The following is a 22,500-nucleotide window of genomic DNA, read 5'->3' on the forward strand; positions in this document are numbered from 1 at the left end:
CATCATCGATTGAAGAATCTTCAATCCTCCCCTTGAATCCCCTATGATATTGGATTAAGAACATTGTTTTAAATGAGGGGTTTGAGATTGCAGCTTTTGAAATAGTTGTTTACAGTGTGTTAACTTTTAAAAGGCTGGGATTTTTTTATTTACTTTTTACTGCAGTTGCAACGTTTCAAAGTTCAGAGAGTTTAAAATCTTAATAGGTTCATATAAGTTTGAAACATATGTAATTGAATAGTCCGGTTATTCCCTTATAAACAAATGCGTAACCTATAACTGTACTTGTTCGCAAAACGTGCTCATTTAACCAGCATTAAATGAGTGTAATTGTTTTAGCATCCTAACATTTAAAAACTACAACTACCATGAGGCTCTGACGTAAGGCCTGCGATGTCAGTGTCAGCACACACTCTGATCGTTGTTTTTCGCTTTATTTAAAGGACGTGTGTGTGTGTGTGTGTGTGTGTGTGTGTGTGTGTGTGTGTGTGTGTGTGTGTGTGTGTGTGTGTGTGTGTGTGTGTGTGTGTGTGTGTGTGTGTGTATTGCAATAATTGAAGGTTTGATAAGCAAGGGATATGAGGACAAAGTCTCATCAGTATGTCTCCAGTTTTAGTTCAGAAAGGCCAACGAAAGGTGCTAGCTAGCTACGAAATAGCTACCTAGCTAACGTTTTTCAAAAAGGGGAGGGATTTCCGGTTCGCGTTAGACGGAAGCCCTTAACTTCATCTCCTCCGGTTCCTCCGTCCTCTTCTACATGCAGCATGGCAGCAGGAAAGAACTCACGATGCTCCTCTCAGCGGTTTCTTCAAATGTTACCCATTGGAAACGAAAATCTATCCAGTTTTCCTGCAGCAAGCCTGACCGGTGAGTATTATGATGAGATGTGGAATACGTTGTGTCTATGCTAAATACTGTACAACTACAGTTTTGCCAGCAACTCGTGGATGTTCTTTATGGGCCAGAGCTGACACGTGGTGTTTTTTAGGGTTTCATTAAGTTAACGTTAAACTTGTTTTGAGTATAGATATAGGATTATTATATCTATACTCAAAACAAGTTTAGAGTAAGTTGCCGCTTCAGATTTTAGCTATAACTTTTGTCTTTCATAAGAATGTGTAGTTGAATAAAGAACAAACTCCAGTTGCACGCACATCGGTTGAGACATATGTGTTAATGTCACAGTTATCGTGTAGGATCGAAATGGTTAAATAGCATTACAACTGGGGCAGCTGGAATTTGTTCGTGACCTTTGCCTTTCTTTCCCTCTATCCAGTAAGCTGTATGGATTCCAGCTGGGAATGGTGCCTGGGTGACTTGCATGAAGGCTAAAGATGGCTTCCACAGAAAAAGCTTCATGCCTATCGGACAAAGATCTGAGGTTGCTGTGTTTCACACGCTCCTGAGATGGAAGCTCTTGGTTGGCTATGACCTCGCTGAGTTTGAGACCTGGTGAGTCCGTGCAATATGTCAGCATTTGAATTATTTGTAGCCTGTGATGACAAATCAAATACTTTTCTGACACCTCGTATGAGAGCTTTTAGCTCCTGATTCTAACTTTTGGCTGAGGCTCCCACAGTAAATGCAGGAACACGTTTGTGGTTTTTATGTGAATTTTAAAACTGAGCTTTTCTGTTTACAGGGTCATGCAAGAGTCAACAAATGGTAAAGTTACTACATGATTCTGGTGATGGACTTTGATTTGAATGGTAAGTTTGTTTCTAATGTTGCACATAGTATCATACAGCCAATGATGACAAATCAAATACTTTTCTGACACCTCGTATGAGAGCTTTTAGCTCCTGATTCTAACTTTTGGCTGAGGCTCCCACAGTAAATGCAGGAACACGTTTGTGGTTTTTATGTGAATTTTAAAACTGAGCTTTTCTGTTTACAGGGTTATGCAAGAGTCAACAAATGGTAAAGTTACTACATGATTCTGGTGATGGACTTTTCTTTGAATGGTAAGTTTGTTTCTAATGTTGCACATAGTATCATACAGCCAATGATGACAAATCAAATACTTTTCTGACACCTCGTATGAGAGCTTTTAGCTCCTGATTCTAACTTTTGGCTGAGGCTCCCACAGTAAATGCAGGAACATGTGTGGTTTTTATGTGAATTTAAAACTGAGCTTTTCTGTTTACAGGGTTGTGCACGAGTCAACAAATGGGAAAGTTACCACATGATTCTGCTGACTGAAAGCTGGTGATGGACTTTTATTTGAATGGTAAGTTTGTTTCTAATGTTGCACATAGTATCATACAGCCAATGATGACAAATCAAATACTTTTCTGACACCTCGTATGAGAGCTTTTAGCTCCTGATTCTAACTTTTGGCTGAGGCTCCCACAGTAAATGCAGGAACACGTTTGTGGTTTTTATGTGAATTTTAAAACTGAGCTTTTCTGTTTACAGGGTTATGCAAGAGTCAACAAATGGTAAAGTTACTACATGATTCTGGTGATGGACTTTTATTTGAATGGTAAGTTTGTTTCTAATGTTGCACATAGTATCATAAAGCCAATGATGACAAATCAAATACTTTTCTGACACCTCGTATGAGAGCTTTTAGCTCCTGATTCTAACTTTTGGCTGAGGCTCCCACAGTAAATGCAGGAACATGTGTGGTTTTTATGTGAATTTAAAACTGAGCTTTTCTGTTTACAGGGTTGTGCACGAGTCAACAAATGGGAAAGTTACCACATGATTCTGCTGGTTATGGACTTGTATTTGAATGGTAAGTCTTTTATGTTGGCACATTAATATCATACAGCCAATGATGACAAATCAAATACTTTTCTGACACCTCGTATGAGAGCTTTTAGCTCCTGATTCGAACTTTTAGCTGAGGCTTAAAATGATTGTAGTTCTGTCCGTCATGCAGATTGTTCCGCCATGATCTGTATTTGTCTTTCCTTTTTTCAGGTTCCTTTTTGTCTTCACTGGCCAGAAAACAGCTGCCCTCAAGCAAGATGAATATACCTGAATGACAAAGATACAACTCTTTGTTTAATGAAGGACAATATAATGGTGTCTGGTAACTGTTTTGACAAATAAACTCTTTAAAATAATTTTGTCAACTGTTTTCTGACTGGTCGGTTAAACTCTCTCAAAGTAGAAGCATTGTGCAAAAAAGGCTCAAAGGCACAATCTGCAATTTGACTCAGTTGGATTATTTTCACATGATTTACATAACGGAAGAGTTGGAGGTGCAGTCCTAGCTCCTGTTCTAAAATAATGGACATGCCTGTTAATAAACAAGTTTGTACCAATTACAGTAGGGGAATACAATTATTCTGAGATTTCTTATGACATTGGTTTTTATTTATGAAATTAGGAGGATTAGCAGGGTTGTTTTTTTGCCTTCGCTTTGACATCACTAGGTTTTAAGACACAGGCCTTTCAGATTTGCTCCAGAATAAAGTCTGCATTTTTAGTAAATATAAAGTGGGGGTCAATGAGCAACCAGAGATAAGACACCTGACTCGGATTTATCACTTGTAACCTGTTTTTTGTCATTTTGATCATTCTGTGTTTAAGTATGTGCACCAATTCATGGAGTCTGTTTTGTTCAAAAACAAACTATCCCCTGATTGAGTATTAATAACTGAAAAAAATGTATAGGCTATAACTCGCTCTTTTTTACATAAAATAGCTTCAGATATTGGTTTGACTTTTTGGTCTAAATAGACACTTCTGCAGTTAATGGTACGCATTGATATATCCATAATATTTCCTTTAATGTAAGTCAGGGGTCCGTAGTTTACTCAATGATATAGCAGGGGTCCCTTAAGGAATAGGCCAATGATTGAAAACTTCCCTACAGTATATTTTTGCACACTCCTTTCTTGCTCTATTTTTTCAACAGTTAGCCTATTGTGGTTGGAGCCTACACATTTTAACATTTAACAATTAATAGGGTGAGTTGCCCTAATGTGGGACACCTAAACTCAAATGGGTGTAGGTCTTCCGCAAACAAATGAGTCAAATTAAATTATGGGTTAACACAAGCTGTGATGTCATGCAATCAAAACCACATGACTTCTCAAATGTAAAATCACAGATGAGGGTATAGCAACCTTCAAACAGGAAGTACCCTGTGTGAAGACCACCCAAAGGTCAATGACAGTGTTTTGACAAACTTAATGTTAAGGTTTTACATTTCGTATAAATAAAACAATCTTGCAAGTTTTTATCAGGATGTGTTTATATGTTCATCAGAAAATATAATATGGTGTAAATAATATACCCTATATTTTTTATTTCAATCAAATGTTCCATCGTCCCACTTTAGGAAACATGTTTTGCAATGTGGGACAGTTCTCAAAGCCTACTTCAGTTAGGCAAAAATGTGTGGAGGGGCATGGATTGTGCAAGAGCAATGGTTATTTACAGGGTTTTAGTCTTCTAATGCATTATTTTAGATATTTAACGTGAAGGGCAAATTATATTATATAATTGGGGGGGATGCATCTCTGTTAAAATGGTATGACAAAGTCAGGGATGATGTTAGGGATAAATGTCTGAGTTTAAAAGATGGCAATGAATTTAATTCCAACATACGTTGTAAAAAATAGCCTAAGTTAAGAAATCATTCCAATGGGTCAGTACAAAAATATAAAAACACAGTTTAAGAGGGGAGTGATTAGTGAAATATGCATAAATAAAAAAAAAAGAATGCAGACTAAGATAAAGATAGGAGAGAGGAGTTTATCAAATATTTGTTATTGGTTGTGAGCATATTATTATGGTTTTTTGATCATTAAAATATATACAGTTCTATTTCATATGAGTGTTGAGAGCTGTATCCATACATCTCTTAATTTTGTCCTCAAAGTGAACCAGATTGATGCATTTAACTTCAATTTAAAGAAAAAAATCTTCAGTTGTAACAACAATAACATTATAAATAGTAAAATAGCTGAACATGGTATGGCACATTTAGCTTTGAGTGTTACTGACCTGAGATGTTTTTATTACATGAATTAAGGTGACTGAGGCTTTTCAACATAGACTTTTCAGTGTCCCACATTTTGCACAGAACTGTCCCACATTAGGAAATGCAGATTGTCTGAGACCACTTGGCACTAACTGATATGTCTACCATTTCTTTTATGAGTGTAATATCGGCATTTTCTCTTTTGGTTTGATTAGGGCACATCCTTGGGATTTCAGAATGGTACAGGGTGTTGATTTATTGTATTGGCTTCATATAGCAATATATTCCAGATGTCTGAAATGCAAAAAAATGTCCCACATTACTATGTTACCAGACTTCTGGAATATATTGCTATATGAAGCCAATACAATAAATTAGGGCAATTCACCCGTTATATTCAGTAGGCTACGTATGTCCAAGCACCAGCTCTCCGAAGCAAATTCCTTTAGTTGTGTATGAAACCCTACTTGGCAATAAACGGGATTTTGATCCTCATTTCTAATTTTACCGCAGACCTCTGGGGAATCTATCGTAGTTACTATAGAAACCGACCTCCACGGTGATCTGAAAATAAATCTCCCGGTCTGTTTTCCCTTTGGATCTCTTGTCCTCATTATTTGCATGTTTCCAGCCTGTGCCCGGCCTCAGTGTGTCCTGATTTCCATACAGATGCTCGGCTCCAGCCTGCTTTGCCTGAAAGCAGGCGGCTCCTCCCGCCCTGCGTATCCCGCATCCAGTCGCTATCAGAGACCAGCGCAGGGGAGTGCCCTGCCTCGCGGACCGCCGACACACACAGCCTCCTCCTCCTCTTCCTCCTCCTACTCCTTTTCCTCCTCCTGCACTGAAGCCGGACCCTCTGCCGAAGAAACTCCACTGACTCTCAGCTGTTATTGTCGCTGCCGAAGCCCCGTCTGCACCCCCCTTCAGCCGGCTTCACGCAAAATCGACCCTCGGTCTTCTCCAGTAGGCCTGACGGTAAGAGCGGTTGTTTGTGTGTGTGTGTGTGGGGGGGGGGGGGGGGGTTGCGTGTTTGCGGGTTTTCATTGACATGAAATCACGATACAAATGCGTTGGAGCTGATGTTTCGATGTGTTAGCCACACAGCCACCATGTATACTCGCTTTATCCTCCTACACGCGGATGTGTGCGTTATAATCGGCTTAATGTAAATGTGTGATTAGCAGCCTGAATTATCCCTGATTGCTGAGGGCTGATGTCATTTTGGTACAATATAGAGGATGTTATCATGAAATGATGGCCATTTTAATGGAACAGCTGGCTGCTGGTGAGAATGCAGGATGGATGCTGGAGGAGGAATCAGGCACCAGGCAGCAGGCTGCTTAGATCCGTGAAGGAGAGGAAGAGGATGAGAGAGGAGGAGGAGGAGGAGGAGGAGGAGGAGGAGGAGGGAGACACAGTTTCCAGTAGAGAGGACTAAATTGATCCCTGGTCGGCCTCAACTCTCATCTGGGCCCTCTCTCTTTCCAGGTCTCTTCCTGCTGTTATGTGGCCTGTGGCAGGGTGGGGCATAATGTACTTTAAGTAGGAATATAAGACAGAAAACACAGGCGGTTAGCCTTCTTTCTATATCTGTCCATTAAAAAATAACATTAAAAACATCCAGCTAAGTGTTTTTGCATTAGCAGTGCAATTGTAATGTTTTTATAGTCAAGTTGTGTATAATAAGATGCAACTTGATCGTTTTATTACACTACATTTGTGTGACAGCCACAGTAACCAAAGTGAGTTTCCTCTACAGATGGATCTTCAAAGCACTTGTTATTAAATCCGGGTCTGCATTTTACAGTTATTTCCATTTGCAGATTATTTGAGATTAATTGTTTGTTCTAAAAAAAAATCAGAAAATAGTACACTATGTTTTTAAAAATCCAAAGTGGTTCAGCCTTATATGATATTAGGAACAGTTGTATCTGCCATTTTCACACTTGATATATACAGTGTATGTTTTTCGCAGTTAATCAAATAGTTTGAGTTAGAATTGTTTCGAATTATTGCAACGTTTTTCCTTTAATATCATTTATATCATAAACAGAGAATCTCCTTCACTAGTCCTGCTACTGACAATATTTAAACTACCCACAGCCAGTTACATATGGTCTCAAATAAGGGTCATATTGGCATTTTGTCAGCATCTATTCCTACACGAATATGTCCCATTAACCACTTCCCTCTGGTGTTCAGTGAAACTCTCCAAAGTGGCGACCATCTGGTCTTTATAAGGTTTCCTCAGATATAAATCCAAGTGGTTCCCGCCAAGGAGTCACGATGTGACTTAACAAGAGGAAAGAAAAATATTTCTGCTTCAGGTCAAACAGTCACAGTTTTCAGTGTAATTTATGACAAACAAATATGATAGATTGTTTCATTCAGACATGTTTCAAGACTTTTGGTTTGAGAAGTCAAGAATATCCTGAACTTTCCAGACCTTGTACAAACCCTGAGAATGATTCTTAAATTGCAACAAAACATTGTATTTTTTTATTCCAGATACGTTTTTGTGGTAAATATGTGTCTTTGTTTTAAATCTGTAAATGTTCTTTTGTGTGTTTAAAGCAGTTGCATCATGGAGGAATTAGACGTCCCACAGATGAGGAGAGAAGTAGAAAGCCTTCAGTATCAGCTGGCAATCAACAGAGAGAAATCCTCTATCACCGTCACTGAGTGAGTGTGCACACACGCGCACACACACACACACACACACACACACACACACACACACACACACACACACACACACACACACACACACACACACACACACACACACACACACACACACACACACACACACACACACACACACACACACACACACACACACACACACACACACACACACACACACACACACACACACACACACACACACACACACACACACACACACACACACACACACACACACACACACACACACACACACACACACACACACAGACGCTCTCTCAGTATTCAATATCAGTTCTGTGCTTACCGTGTGTTTATGCGTTTTATTTTTGTAGGCTGGTGAAGTGGATCGAGGGGTGTGTGTGTGATGATCCATTTCTGAACCCTGAGCTGATGAGAGCCAACCCCTGGGTGGAGAAGGGCAAGTGTGTGATCCTCTAATGGTCACACACACATGCACGCACGCACACACACTACACATAGACACACAATCACGGATGCATATAAGCAAAGAACCATGCAATCCCACGCTGCACTAACTCACCCATTCTTTCTCTCCCTCTCACACACACACATACACACACATATTATTGCTATTATTATGTTTATTTATTGGGAGACTTCTGAATGCTTTTAATTTATGTTAAGACTACTGTGTGTGTGTGAGTGTGTAGCACTGAGTAGCTTTCTAGAGTTTTGTTTTCATGGAATGCTGAGAAATGTTCAACAACTCGTTTTTATTGGCTCTTTACACTGTCAATCAAAATAAAGACTGTTTGGAATTTAACAGCTGGATTTTGGATTTATTCAGACCCTTACATATAAAATACAGGCAGTAATGTGTGTGTGTTTGTCAGTGTGTGTGTTACAGTAGTTCTCTGATGTAGACATTTCGTCTGACGGCGTTGGACATGCCCTCGTTGAACCGGAACCAGACGTCACTGTCGCCCACTGCCTTTCCCATACAAGTACTCGGACACTTCTCACCTAGAGAGAGGGAAAGAGCATGTTTTCAGTGGGTTTTCTTCAGAATCAGGAACAGGATCATTGCATGGTTATAGCAAATAGTTTGAAGCTTCATCGAACATGTTTGCATTAGTTTTCTAAATAAACATTAAACCGCTGTGCAACATGTCTATTCATTCTTTTAACTCTGTATTTGCACACCGTTGCAAAAAGAAGATCAGGCTACAACAATATTACTAGTATTTGTAGAATTAGCTTCCAGTGGTGGCTTTCTGACGTGTGTAATGCAAACATTTCCAATAGCTCTGAGTGTCCAAAAATAAAATGTATCGAACAAAGATACACATAATCATTTTTGAAAGAAAATAAAATTGTGTTTAAATGAAATATCACATTTTGATCTATATTTGTAAGCGTTAAGTCTTGAAAAAACACATTTTAAGTTTGGTTATGACAACGACTTCATTCAAATTGAGGATAATGTTTCATAACATAAGATGACACACATTTGAAGCTGTTTGGATAAATGTCAAAATGAACCCTGGAGCTTTGACCGTTTGGGTCAGCAGAACCTTGTTGTTGCTCCTGCTTTGACCTACTAAAGCAGCTGTTTATCCCCCCTCCCCCCTTCACCTCCCCGATTACCCTGTTGATCAATTTCGGGGAATAGAGTGCTTTCAGGAAGGTTAGTGATTTTACTGTGTCCACTATTCCACAAACCCTAAGCACTGAATCTGGGCCGATGTTATTAACTGAATAATGTACAGGTATTTTTGATAACAGTTATCTACATGCACCCATGAAAAGAAGCACTGAATAATAACCTTAGAGATTTAAAATAGAGGCCTTTCACAGAATATTATATGGAACACATTGCTGTGATTCACACTTTATGTTCATGGAGAATACTGCATATGAAGCAAAGCAATAATAACTGGGTGTCTATTGCTGGATATTATAAGAACTCGCGTAGGAACAATAGAAAGCGTTTTCCAACTTGTGTGAACTTTGTAACTGCAAGCTAGAGTGGAAAGGCTGTTTTGAAAACATTAACCCCAGATGGCCATGTTGGAGGAGAGACAACACGCAACACATTTCAGCTCTTTTGTTTATGCAAATGTTCTATATTTGGTTTCAACTGCAGTCACGCTTAGTTTCCAACACAAAGCTTCTGGCAGCCCCAACTACATTAACAATGACTGAAGCAAACTGATCAACTAAGGCAGTGTTATACATTGTATTTACATACTTAAATATAAGGATTGTTTATTCTATTGGCTGGGGTCCAAATATAATGCTTTGGTTTTGCTTACCGCTTCCATGTTGCTGATAGAAATATGATATTACCAACATTATGGAGGGAAAAGCAGGTGCTGTTGACAGTCTAAATCTCCTGCCTGCAGTGTGCCACAGGAGTTCTACATTTGAAGCATTACGTACAGCACATTAGTTTTCCACCTCCTGTGTGTTTGGACCTCATTTGCCTGGAGGCCTTTTTCCCTCAATGGCCATTCAGTGTTCTCAAAACATTTGGATAAATCAGGCTGGTGTCGAACACCTTCAACCCACCTGTGTTGGTAATCTTAGTTTTTTTCAGACATTGTTTTAAAATAAATGATGGAAAGAGACTTGTTTCAGAACCTATAGCATTAACTATCTACCTCCTCACACATCTCTTTCCCTCCATGTTATATATAGACTCTGCAGATGGGGCTTCTTTATTTTTCCACACCATTGCACAATGTGAGACACACTAATGGTTTTATTTGTTCTATATGTTGAATCAATCACTTTGACGCTGATCAAATCCTCTTTTTGGCCTTTTGTATTCAAGCAACCTTTTTGAATTCACATTTATATTGATATGGACATCCATCATTTCTGGTATTGGAAAAACTCCATTTCCTTTATTTCTATATTAATAATGCTCCTTTTAATTGTGTTTAGTAATGGTTGTGATTTTTTTGTCTAGTTATTTAGTTCTTTTATTCGAACGTTTAGTGGTTGTCATTGTATTATTATTTTTTGACCCCCTTAAAACTAGATGATACATCGCGAGGGGTTTATCTTGAGAAAGTGACTTTTCTTACAAAGCACAGAGTCTCTACAGTACCTGTCTCTGAGGTGGGTGGGGGTCTCGGAGGTTTGGGGGCCAGAGCTCGACCAAAGAAATCCACCTCGGGCTGCAGAACAAAAACACAGAGTGAAGAAGAGGATGAAGTTAATATAGAAGTTTCTGAAAAAGCGTTCTCAATAAGGAGGTCAAGAGAAATGAACACACTACATCTCATTAGCCTGATTTCCCAGTTTCCCCATCAGGGACTGTAACCCAGTGGCTTGTCATTATCCTCGATTCATTCTGCCTCTAGAGGCTCCCCTCTCCATCACTGAACTATTATAACCCTGCAGCTAACTAGAAAGGCTCTGAGGGACAGTGCCTAACAGATGCTGGCTCCACCTGGAGGCTTCAACTGACACATACAACTGTGGGAGGCTCAACACTGGTAGAGAGAGAGAGAGAGAGAGAGAGAGAGAGAGAGAGAGAGAGAGAGAGAGAGAGAGAGAGAGAGAGAGAGAGAGAGAGAGAGAGAGAGAGAGAGAGAGAGAGAGAGAGAGAGAGAGAGAGAGAGAGAGAGAGAGAGAGAGTCCTAATCAGCTAGGTGCTCAAAAACCAAACTAAGCTTCATAAAATACAGAATAAATCAGCTTTGTCAGGCAGTCCCCTCTGTGTATTTGTAGATGAATATTCAACTCTATAATCAATGAAAAACAACTTGAACTGATGAGTAAAATATGTTTTTGTTGTGAATTGCAATGAGCTGAGGTATATCTGCATTTTTTTACGTTACATTTTCAAAACGACATCTTATCATTGCTCTGACTGTCAACATTTCTGAAAATCTAGCTCAAGATCAGAACCGTCACAGAACTCATCTGCCAGATTTCGTGTTATGTTACTGTGAAAAAACGGAAAAGCTGTGAAATGGCAAGTCGGTTATCTTTCAAGCAGCAAAACTGCATATTTAAAAGGGGGTTTAGTCACATTTGATTTATTCTTTCTTATACACAAGATCACGTTTATTTGTCCTTCATGGTTCCCTTTTAGTGTTGAAACATTAGCCATTTTAAATTAAAATGTATCCTTGTCTTGTTGTGTCCCCAGGGCCACCCACATGTTTAGAAGACAATGGCAGTAAGTAGTGAATGTCAAAAGTATGACTTATTCATGTACTATTGTTAACCTTTTTATCTTATGAGGGAAATTTCATTTTAATGAATTCTTAAACTCAATCCTATCTTTTAAGCTGTTTTTAGAGTCTAAAAATGGTAGTAAATATAAATTCAATGTCAGAAGCAAAAATTGTACTCTGATGAAATATGAAATGTATGTGTATGAAAGTCTGTGAGTACTGGTCCTTGTTAATAAGGGTGCATCTCCAGGAGATCAACCTAAGTCGATGTGATGTAATGTCCTCTGAAGTGTGTTTGTGTGTGCGTGTGCGTGTGCGTGTGTCTCACCCTGATCTCCACTGTGGTCTGCTTAACGATGTTCTCCAGCCTCTGCTGATGGTTCTTGATGGGACGAGGACCATCCGCCTTTTTTTCTGCCGGTTTGTACTTCACACAGAGAGCAGATTATAAATACATTAGATAATGAACACACAGGCTGCACTGCATGTAACCTTCAGTCCCCTCACCACGACAGGGTTCCTCTGCAGCATCAGCTGCTCGGCTCTCCTCATCTTCTCCTGCTCCATCTCTCTGCTGATGGTTTGTTTGGCCTGGTAGGTCAGCTGGCGACGTGGAGGCAGGCCAGGGAACCTCACCACATCATCTACACGCCTGCAAACATTAAACTAAGTTAAAAGCTCTACAAAAACATCCAGAGACATGCATGGTTTAAAAACAGACTAACTAACCCTAACCATTAACCCTAGCTGACACAGAGTTGAATCTTGTTAGATGACTAACAGAATAATATTAAGCTTCCTCATTTGGGACCATTGTTAATGTTTTCCAGAATAAATCCCTGAATCTGTCTTTCTCTGAAACCTTAATCCTCTTATAGCTGATCTCCATCTCTCACCAACACACACACAGTGCATGCCGGTAAACTCTCGGCTCAGTGCCTGCTGGATCGAAATATAACATAGATAAGAAAATACCAGTCGATGTGACTCCGGGCTATTTATTGCAAGTTATCACTCTAAAATATTTTGAAATCATCAGAACTCGGAAAAGTCTAATGAAAGAGCTGCTTAGATGGCTCAACTCTCCCTTAATCATGATGGATTAACCATTAAACACATTTACATGTTCTGTCTAGTTATGTGAGCTGAAAGCATAGACAAACATATCATTTATTATTCCCAAACCAAAAGTAACTTACAATTACCGTACATACATATAATTGAGTTTAACATGATCTTACCATAAAACAGAAAAAACACCCGTCAGCAGCCTCTCTGCCACCGTTTTGACAATAGTGAAATCTAACTTTGCAAAATACTGGTCCCCTGGTTTTGCCTTAGCATTACACTTCTGATATGAAAAGCCCCACCTGCAAGTATATAGGATAGGGTCCTTAGACCAGTGTTTCTCAAACCTTTTCATCCCAAGGACCACTTAACCAATAAAAAAAAACTCGTGGACCACCTCACTCCACAAATATCCCAAATCCCATCGTTTTTCTAGAACAGATTACAAATCGCCTGAAAATGGTACAAACAAGTGGCAACATGTGTGACGAAGGTGTTGCGCTGAACTATGTCATGCAACCGAAAGTGAAACGTAAGCTTGCTCTATTGCGGAGATATTCCAGCGAGAGTGCGGAAAACTTAAATTTATTTATTTATTTAAAATGTGAAATTGTACCAATATACTCACGGACCACTAGGGGGCGCTCACGGATCACCAGTGGTCCACGGACCACACTTTGAGAAGCACTGCCTTAGACAATAACAGTCAATAGGACACTGTAGATCTAAGACGGAAATGCTCAGACAAAGTATTGACTGCTTATTTCTCCCATGATATGTCTTGTCACATATACAAAAAAAACATATGGACATATAAACAAAAATGAAAACCTGTTTTTTTTCCGTCCACAGGGGGTCCAAGTTACATTCATTAAACTTTAAGTTTTACACACGGCATCTATTGCACGTCTGTCCGTCCTGGGAGAGGGATCCCTCCTCTGTTGCTCTCCCTGAGGTTTCTCCCATTTTTCCCTTTAAACTGTGGCTTTTCTCTGGAAGTTTTTCCTTGTACGATGTGAGGGTCTAAGGACAGAGGGTGTCGTATTGTCATACTGATATTCTGTACAAACTGTGAAGTCCACTGAGACAAATGTAACATTTGTGATATTGGGCAATATAAATAAACATTGATTGATTGATTGATTGAAGTTACTTACACAATCAGCCCTAGAGTCTTGGATATATACATGCATTCACAGATATCAGTGCAAATATTACTGCAAATCTAGGAGTGACTTAATTCACATTTGGTCAGAGCATTGAGAACTACACACAACAAACCCGAGATTGAAGTTCCACATTAAAGCACCTAATGGGTGTATGTTTTAATTATCTTTTATCTCCAAAAGCGCAGATTTAAATAAATAAAGTTCAAGCTGTTCTATTTTCCTCTGAATGTCTCTCCCCACTCATAGCCTCAGAAACCTGGCCACGTTCATAATTCTGCCGTCAGTCAGACCAATCAACAAGAGTGTCCAAAAAACAAAAAAGCCATCCAACCAAATAAGCCTGTTAGCACTGGGGGGCGTGCATCCGCTGCTGTCTGTGATGTTTGTGATGTTTATATCCACAACTGTGTTCCAATTCATTATCCATGAGGACTCAGAGGGAGGCGTTGTGGTGAGCCAGAGACGGCAGGTAGAGAAAGGTGTAGATCAGGAGGAGCACCAGCAGAGCTAGCACCAGAAGCAGGCACCAGTCGCTGGTGAATATCACACTGTCACAGCGCGCCTGCAGGAAGGAGCCCCTTGCGGCCCCCAGCTGCTCCCGGCCCGGGGTCGGCATGGTCGAGAAACACGGTTTGTTATTTCATTCTACGACCAGCATTACTCCTGTCCTCGGCGGGAATATCAAGATAAAGAAAAGTCTCCAATAGTTAAAGTTTGAACCAAAGTGTGCTGAGTTCTGCTCCTCCCGACACTTCTGACTGTCACCCGACTGACCTGACTGTTCTTCTAGACTTGTTTTCTTCTAAATCGACCGCTCTAATAGGTCAGACCTTTAAGCATCCTTTCATCTGATTGTCCAGGAGCTTCCTACACTGCGCCCCCACCACTACCATCAAACACACACCAGGTGTTGGGTGGGGATTACTCTCTAAGCCTCCATGCAGAGAACCACAGTGTGGACAAGAGCAGTGACCTTCAACACCCCAGGATCACATACCTACCCTGCATGTGTCCACACGCAATACGCAGGTGTGTGTGTGTGTGTGTGTGTGTGTGTGTGTGTGTGTGTGTGTGTGTGTGTGTGTGTGTGTGTGTGTGTGTGTGTGTGTGTGTGTACTCACGGCTCCAGCATGTATGTGTACTGCCCCTCTGGTGTGCGGTCCTGCCTGTATGAGAGGTTGTATGCCAGCATTGTGTTGATGAGCTCTCGCATCTGCTCTTTCTCCCTGCTGCTGAACAGCTGCGGATTCACCTGGAAGAAAGAAAGACAGGATTTAAGATTTGACGCAGTCCATGGACGTTTTAGTGATGTCTGTCTCAAGGGTCCACAGGTGACACATACTGGGATAAGATCCCAGTTCCTGCAGTTCCACACATTAACAGGTTTACTGTGTTTGGTTTACTTACAGGCCGTAGTTTGGGACAGATGATGTCGAGGAGCAGTGTGAGGATATCAAGAGACAGACTGAGCTGGCTGATCCTCGTTCTGATGCATGGTGGGATGTCGGCCATCATGGTGGACAGAGCGTTCTTGCTACCGAGGAGCCGCGAAGAGGCCTGGAGAGGACACAATAATAACAAAAATGGTTATAAAAGTAGACCACCCTGCCTAAAACATCTAATATATCTGTTCCCATATTACAAAGCTTCATTCAAAATGTTGACATCCATTTTCAAGTCAATGCTGCACTGCTTTAAAAATAATGACAATATTGTTTTGACGGTCTAAAATTCTGTTTCCTTTTTAGAAATTAGGCTACTCTTATTTATATTCTTAAAGTTATATCCTATCTCTAGATTTAAAGTCCAGCTCCGTGTGATTGCTTCTCTGATCCAAACATTTCAAACTGACTTACTCCAGAGCGTTAGAGAGTTGATTAAATTAAAAAAAAAGGACTTAGTTATTTAAAAAATAACCTTTTAGTTATCTTCATAGAATATTTGCCATTTCATCAGTTTCTATTTGAAACAACCTTAGTTATAATGCTACAGAAAGGTACATGTAGTGGATCGTTACCTCGTGCTGGCTGTGTGGATAGCTGATACGGGGCACATGTGTGTTGGCAAACAGGAAGTGGAAGGTGACGGACAGGAAGGGCAGATATCTCATCAGAGAGAAGTTCTGCCCCTGCAGAATCACCTGGTTCAACCTGTCTGAGAACGACAGCCACTCCAGACCCTCACACACACACTGCATGTTGGGGTCCCGCACACGCATCGACAGATAATTATCATACAGACCCTGTGGAAAAAAAGATATAAAAAATCATAATGTGGTGGTTTAAAACGTTCATTTATAGCCTCTCTTATTGTACAGTATTTAACATCTGAGAGTAAATCAACGGTTTGTGTTTGGATGCGTGTTCCTTACCTGGGACACCTTCTCATACTCTCCGCTTGAATAAGCCAGACTTAAAATGTGCTGAAACCTCTGAGCTCCTTCCCCTGAGCCCGAGGCCTCGTCAAACCCCTCACCAATACGTTTCCTGAAAGAACAACATGTGAATATTAAGCCAGCATCTGGTTAGTTAGGATCAGGGAGAGTTAACAGAAAATATCATTTTAATTTAAAGAGTTGACATTTGCCTACACTGCCTTTTCATTGTATGTCTATTTATAAAGTAAAGACAATAATGCCTGACAATATCTGGATGATGGGATTCCCACGGTTAAAAGTGCAATGATTTGTCTGTTTGTTCATTTGAAAAATTCATCAATGCGAGTTTTTCTCTAAAATCACATTCAACAAATAGGACTTTTTGAAAAAATTAAATAGACTTTTCAAGACCTGACAAATTAAGCATCCAATTTCCCAGTCAGTAAACAAGGAAACAAAACCCCGCAACTTTATGGATGCAACTTTACTGAACAATGCATGGACTATGACATCATTGTAATGAGGGCAAAACAGCATGGACATTGATTTCTTCACGTCATGCACTCAAAATACAGAAAGCTTTTATAATTTCATCACAAGCTCCAAGGAAAGCTCTGGCAGGACATGCTGTACCGCTTTGGCCGCTGTAGCTGGAAGATGCCCTGCCACAGATGGAACAGGCCTTTGTTCTGGTCCTTCTGCCCCACAGACACACACTGGATGGTCTTCGTGTCCACTCGCTTGTGGCCGCGGCCGTGGAGGAACTGTGCCGACAAGAGATTAGTGATCATAATTACACAGGATATTAATGATCATGCGACAAACGCACTTCTACTCAACAGTGCTGCCTCCCACCTGCAGCGTGTTGATGCAAGACCTGATGTCGTTGTCCGTCTTCTCACACAGCGACAGGAGAGTTGCTGTGTCCGTCTTCATCCCCTGCTTTCGTGAGATCTGCAAAATAAAAAATGCGATTGTTGGTGTGTTCTGCAATGTTCTTGTACTCCTGTGTGTGTGTGTGTGTGTGTGTGTGTGTGTGTGTGTGTGTGTGTGTGTGTGTGTGTGTGTGTGTGTGTGTGTGTGTGTGTGTGTGTGTGTGTGTGTGTGTGTGTGTGTGTGTGTGTGTGTGTGTGTGTGTGTGTGTGTGTGTGTGTGTGTGTGTGTGTGTGTGTGTGTGTGTGTGTGTGTGTGTGTGTGTGTGTGTGTGCGCTGACCTCTGACAGTCTCTGTGCCAGGCGGGAGGGTTGGGTCTGAGGGAAAACCAGGAGGAAGGCCAGCTGCCTGAGAGGTCTGAGAGCTGGAGTATAACTAAAAGAGGAAAGAAATCAGATGATGGCTGCAAAACAAACTCAATATCCACAGCACCCCCATCTAGATGTTTTCACTTGGTCACCTCAGGCAACAGAAACGCTCTCATTATTATATATTTAGCTGTCTGCACCAGCTCTGTTTAGGCTGCGTCTCATGAGCCTTACCTCTACCTGAAGCAATTATTTAGGCCGTGAGTTCAACACATCAATTAAGTTGATGCCAAATAATAATACTGCAATTGAATACATCTATCCCTTCCTTCACACATTACCTTGCCTAAAGAGCTATGAGTAAGACTATTTAGATAAATATCAATTCCAGAGATCATTCTGATATAACAAAAATAAGCTATAGCGCTGAACACCGCGGTCTCTTACAGGTCGTTACAGATGCAGATGATTGGTCGGAGCAGGATGGTCTCCTTCTTCTTTTTCTTCTTCCCTGTCTCTGCACCAGCATCCCCGCCGTGTCCGTCTTTCCTGTGCAGAGCTGCTAACAGGATGTTGATAGCAGCCTGTCACATACCATAGACGAACAAAGAAAACACATTTATAACAAACCATAAAGAGGAAACGTAACACTTAATTTAAGGATCCAGAACGTACCGTAGGTGCTCCGTCGATCTCATCAATAATGAGGCAGTTTGGCTTCTCATTGGATCCCAAAACAGACTTCATCTGCGTTGCTGTGTCGATGCGTTTTTGGAAAACCTCTGCACTGCGGTCGTCACTGCAAATCATCAACAGGAGGATTATTGTAAAACATTTATTTGATCTACTACTACTACCATTGGGTCGGTTTTTTTCTCCACTTTGTCTAACCTGGCATTGATTTCAACCACGTTGTACCCAGCATGCTTTGCTATGACATGAGCCAGGGTGGTCTTCCCCAGACCAGGAGGACCGGACAGCAATGCCACCTAGAGAAGAATAAAAACACAAGTCTTGTAGAACACCTAACATTCCTTAAAGTGAAACTGCAGTGCCATGAGTTTGCGGGAGTGTTTACCTTGAATCTGGGGCGTTTGTGCTGGTCCAGTTCGGCATCCAGTATCTCCTCCGTCATTTCGATCTTGGTCTTGAAGCGAATTGGGTTCTGATTGGGTTGATTGGGTTGATTGGGTTTAAATGAGCTCTCGTTGGGAGCCTGTTTTTCAGACCGGACAGGGCGGATCTTCCTCTCTCTTCCAAACACAACTGTGTCCCAAAGTTTCAACCACTTCAGCAGACAGCGGTTGGTAAACTACAAAGAAACAATCACACAACTGGCATCAGTGAGGTATACTGTGACACATATTTGTTAAAGAGGGTTTCGTTCACCGAGTAGGAAAGCACATTTCCACTAATGTTATTCTAATGAAAAACTCTAAAATAGTCATTGAGTACTGCTAAATAATTAGTTAGTATCCTAAGATAATGACCAAGTGTTGGGGAATCATTTGCCCTGCACATCCTCTGACCAACCTTGAGCAGCCGTTATCTCCCATAAGGAGGGGCTGCCCTAGCATATTGTTGATGTTACCAGTTTATGACCGGGCAACTCTCTGTCAGAGATAGTTATTGTTGTGGGACACCTGGAACACATCCTTCTCGGGACTCGGGGTGTAGATGACCCCGAGCCATAAGCGACAACAAATGTGATTCAGTGTCCTCAGCTGTTTAGTCTAACTAATGAAGAATGTTGATTATTACACTCTGAACTAGTTAAAACCTGGAGCTACAGGAGGGGTCTTCAGAATTGATAGTGGCATCTCAACCGTGTGGTCAGACCGTGGCCCGTGCCATGTCTTGTGAATTCTCCGGCCGAAGCTCCAAATAAACCAGTGTTTGCCATCAAAGCTCCAGCTCTCCTCGTGTCTCTCTGAGTCCTGACTCCAATTGCTTCAGAAGTTTCCCCCACACCAAGTATTGCAATATAATGAGAAACTTTCAAAAAAAGTATCACAAAATAATGAGTTGTCTTGAATGAATGACTGTGTAACTTAAGATAATGCTAAACTTTCACAAGAAAAATTCCTTACTCATTATTTCAAGTAAAGTAAGACATTTTTTTGTAGATACTAATTAATTATAGAATACTTTTTCTACACAAGAGTCAAATGTAATTATATTCTCTATTCTTTAACAGACAGAAAAAGGCTTCCATAACTGATGTATGTATGTAACAATACATCTACACAGGACCACTAAACATGACGTACATCATCACTGAGCAGCTGTGTGTACTGTCGGGGAGAGAATCTGTCCACCCAGAGGCGAGAGGTTTGGCCCTCTGCGTCATCAGGATCGTCTTCCTCTTCTTCCGGATCAACCAGCACATCGTTCAAACTGCTGAAATGTGACACAAATTCAAAAGAAGTTCATAAAAATACATTTACTGCTGCATGTCATATTATTGATTGACGCATCAGTGTTAAAGGACTTGGCGGTGAGTTACCTGGCAAGCACTTCTGAAAGACGCAGAGACTCTTCCACAGCCAGCTGGTGGCGCTGCAGAATTTCAAAGAAAGAGAAGATATTAAACTAAGTTAGCAATCTTAAAAGCCCCATAGTTTCATCATGTGCACACAGTGTAAAGAATATGTGCAAGTGTTTATCTGAAAAGCATCCAACAGCTACCTGCAGAAATAAAGCAAATAACTGCACGTATTAAAAAAGATGTAACTGTAATATTTGATTTTAGTGTTAGGCATCAGATAGCCCTTTTTTCCAAAAGAATAAATGTCGAATTTCAAGTTAAAGGCTGTTTTGCAAGGAATAAAACACTTTTGTAAACAAGTATGTATTCTTTTGTATCAAAATAAAAGTGGAACAATAATGCTTTTTTTGACTGCAGATACACTCGGGGGCAAATTCCCAAAGAATGGATTACAGCGGAAAGAATTATAAATTCCGTTACAGCTGTGCAACCTTTTTGTAAATTAGTCAATTGAAGTAGATTGCACTATTCTCTGTATTTGGCTTATCATAATGAAGGTCTAGGAGTGCTGTTTAACCCTTTGTAAAATGTGATTACTCAGAATCATCAGTGTGTTTATGTGCAGGAAATGTGGCAGATAATTAGCAAACAACAGCATCGTAGTCGCTCACCCTATCTGACTCTTGATCTCGCAGCGCATTGATTGGCACTGACAGCAGCCCCAATGAACCCTGGAAGTCTGGAACAAATCTGGAGTCCACAATCTGGAGACACACACAGGTGAAGACACACAGGTAAATCCAAAGAAAGACACACATGAAACACACATATATGGGCACCAGAAGTCTGTATGTTGACAATTATTCAGAGTCTAAGCTGAGATGACGCCACTACAGGATTGTGTATCATTCGACATGCGGAAGAGTTCAACCTTTGACGCCGTGTCTTCTGTTTGTTTGAGGTAGACCCGACTTCCTGAAGAGTCCGTCACACTGACGTACTCTCCCTCGATGGGAGGCCGCTTCAGCACATGCAGCGATGCGGTCGCTGCTGCAGGTCGCCAGGGCGAATCTAGGATTGAAGCGAATCCACTGATATCCAACACAGATGGGAGAGACCTAAAACACAAAGTAGTTGAGAAGTCTGCATTTTTCATTTTCTTAAATAAAAACGTTATATCGATAAAATGTGAATAATGATCAATGGCCGTCATGTGTTTTAAAAGGATATTATTACAGCTTCAGACTCCTACTTTTTGCCTGAGCAATGATCAAAAATGCAAATAGCATTCAAATTAAAATCTTATATAAAAAAACAAAAAAAAGAAAATTCTAAGATTTAACAGGTTGTAATGACGTCTTTTAGAATTTGTTGGTTTAAACTCTTCCAACACAAAATGTATTCAATATTTGAATGGTATTCCTGTTCCTATTCACCCCCATGTAGACCCCATAGATTCCTGGGGAACATTTCCAGCCTGAAAAGCTGAATAGGAATTATTCTTCCCTTATTTATTTCCAAAGCTCCTTACCACTGGTCCATGCTTCGCTCCTACCTGACGATGCGAGGTGATTCACATTGCTCTGGAGAGGACGGCGGAGTGATGTCATCTTTCTGTGACGGGGCTTTGCTCTCTTGAGTCTGCACTTTGTTGAAAAGGCGCTTGACCACTCCTGAATCCTGCTTCTGCCGCTTTGCTTTTGGGGCTACAAGGACAAAGTCAGATCTTTTAATTTACAACATCAAGCTAACACAACGAAGAATAATAATAAAAACAGCCGATGTTCTCTCAGGGTGAACTCACTGGTGGGGTGAGAATCCAGCAGGTGCTGTATGTCAGAAATGTCGTCTCCTGGATTCTGCTTCTGACGTTTCTCAGGCTTAGAGGATTCGTCTGAGACATTCAAGAAAAAGACACACATAATTAATGCTATAATGATAGGGAGGTAACTGTTAATACAAAATAATGATAACTCGTTGCCCCTTCAGAAACATAATTCCTTTATTTGCCCAAAGATGGTACATTTACATTGTAAAAGTTTAGATAGAGATAAAATAAATAGCACACTGCCTTTAGATAAAAGGCATATACATAATATTTACAAATTACACAATTTACAGAAGTACGCATTCAGTTAGATAAGTAAGTAGCAGCAACAGTATTTATGAAATAAAATAAGTCTAACATGTCAAATGAATTGTGGTAGATAACAGTGGTAATATTATATATTATAGAAAGATCTATCTATATATTGCACACAGTTACATACAGAGTCTTGTTACAGTATTAGATGGTCTAACTAAGAAGTAGCAGCCAGTAACTAGGAACATATTGTACATTGGTGTTATTTCACATCAGTGTTGTCTTTT

The 22,500-nt window shown here is 40.5% G+C and overlaps 2 protein-coding genes and 1 long non-coding RNA gene across 6 annotated transcripts in view; 2 read left to right on the forward strand and 1 right to left on the reverse strand.

Moving 5' to 3' along the window:
• Positions 1–393: 393 nt before the first annotated feature.
• Positions 394–3,074, forward strand: LOC307029891. 3 transcript variants are annotated; one of them, XR_013805438.1, is made up of 7 exons: positions 395–867; positions 1,277–1,452; positions 1,643–1,709; positions 1,898–1,964; positions 2,419–2,485; positions 2,671–2,740; positions 2,929–3,074. It is a non-coding gene; the product is annotated as an uncharacterized lncRNA (long non-coding RNA). The 3 variants fall into 3 exon arrangements; XR_013805439.1 differs by lacking the exon at positions 1,898–1,964 and adding an exon at positions 2,150–2,230 and having other exon boundaries at positions 397–867; XR_013805437.1 differs by lacking the exons at positions 1,643–1,709; positions 1,898–1,964 and adding an exon at positions 2,150–2,230 and having other exon boundaries at positions 394–867.
• Positions 3,075–5,510: 2,436 nt separating this feature from the next.
• Positions 5,511–8,417, forward strand: LOC307029877 (guanine nucleotide-binding protein G(I)/G(S)/G(O) subunit gamma-13-like). 2 transcript variants are annotated; one of them, XM_079665966.1, is made up of 3 exons: positions 5,511–5,917; positions 7,520–7,624; positions 7,966–8,417. In XM_079665966.1, exons 2-3 carry the CDS (start codon positions 7,527–7,529, stop codon positions 8,069–8,071), a joined length of 204 nt encoding a protein of 67 aa, XP_079522092.1. In that variant the 5' UTR covers positions 5,511–5,917; positions 7,520–7,526; the 3' UTR covers positions 8,072–8,417. The 2 variants fall into 2 exon arrangements, with proteins under 2 accessions (XP_079522092.1, XP_079522091.1); XM_079665965.1 differs by having other exon boundaries at positions 5,534–5,917; positions 7,517–7,624.
• Positions 8,351–22,500, reverse strand: part of chtf18 (CTF18, chromosome transmission fidelity factor 18 homolog) — a 14,674-nt gene continuing 524 nt past the window's right edge. Inside the window, exons 2-22 of the mRNA XM_079665956.1 lie at positions 21,935–22,024; positions 21,686–21,836; positions 21,062–21,248; positions 20,802–20,894; positions 20,149–20,201; positions 19,913–20,042; positions 18,721–18,954; positions 18,534–18,631; positions 18,318–18,441; positions 18,090–18,226; positions 17,616–17,709; positions 17,257–17,355; positions 17,035–17,165; positions 16,396–16,510; positions 16,042–16,266; positions 15,432–15,581; positions 15,146–15,276; positions 12,295–12,439; positions 12,116–12,214; positions 10,710–10,779; positions 8,351–8,617 (exon numbers count right to left, since the gene is read on the reverse strand). Coding sequence (XP_079522082.1) covers positions 8,496–8,617; positions 10,710–10,779; positions 12,116–12,214; positions 12,295–12,439; positions 15,146–15,276; positions 15,432–15,581; positions 16,042–16,266; positions 16,396–16,510; positions 17,035–17,165; positions 17,257–17,355; positions 17,616–17,709; positions 18,090–18,226; positions 18,318–18,441; positions 18,534–18,631; positions 18,721–18,954; positions 19,913–20,042; positions 20,149–20,201; positions 20,802–20,894; positions 21,062–21,248; positions 21,686–21,836; positions 21,935–22,024 — 2,678 coding nt within the window. The 3' untranslated portion in view covers positions 8,351–8,495. The remainder of the gene's footprint in view (positions 8,618–10,709; positions 10,780–12,115; positions 12,215–12,294; positions 12,440–15,145; positions 15,277–15,431; positions 15,582–16,041; positions 16,267–16,395; positions 16,511–17,034; positions 17,166–17,256; positions 17,356–17,615; positions 17,710–18,089; positions 18,227–18,317; positions 18,442–18,533; positions 18,632–18,720; positions 18,955–19,912; positions 20,043–20,148; positions 20,202–20,801; positions 20,895–21,061; positions 21,249–21,685; positions 21,837–21,934; positions 22,025–22,500) is intronic.

Source organism: Notothenia rossii, assembly GCF_949606895.1.
Source record: "Notothenia rossii genome assembly, chromosome: 1".
Taxonomy (NCBI): Eukaryota; Metazoa; Chordata; class Actinopteri; order Perciformes; family Nototheniidae; genus Notothenia; species Notothenia rossii.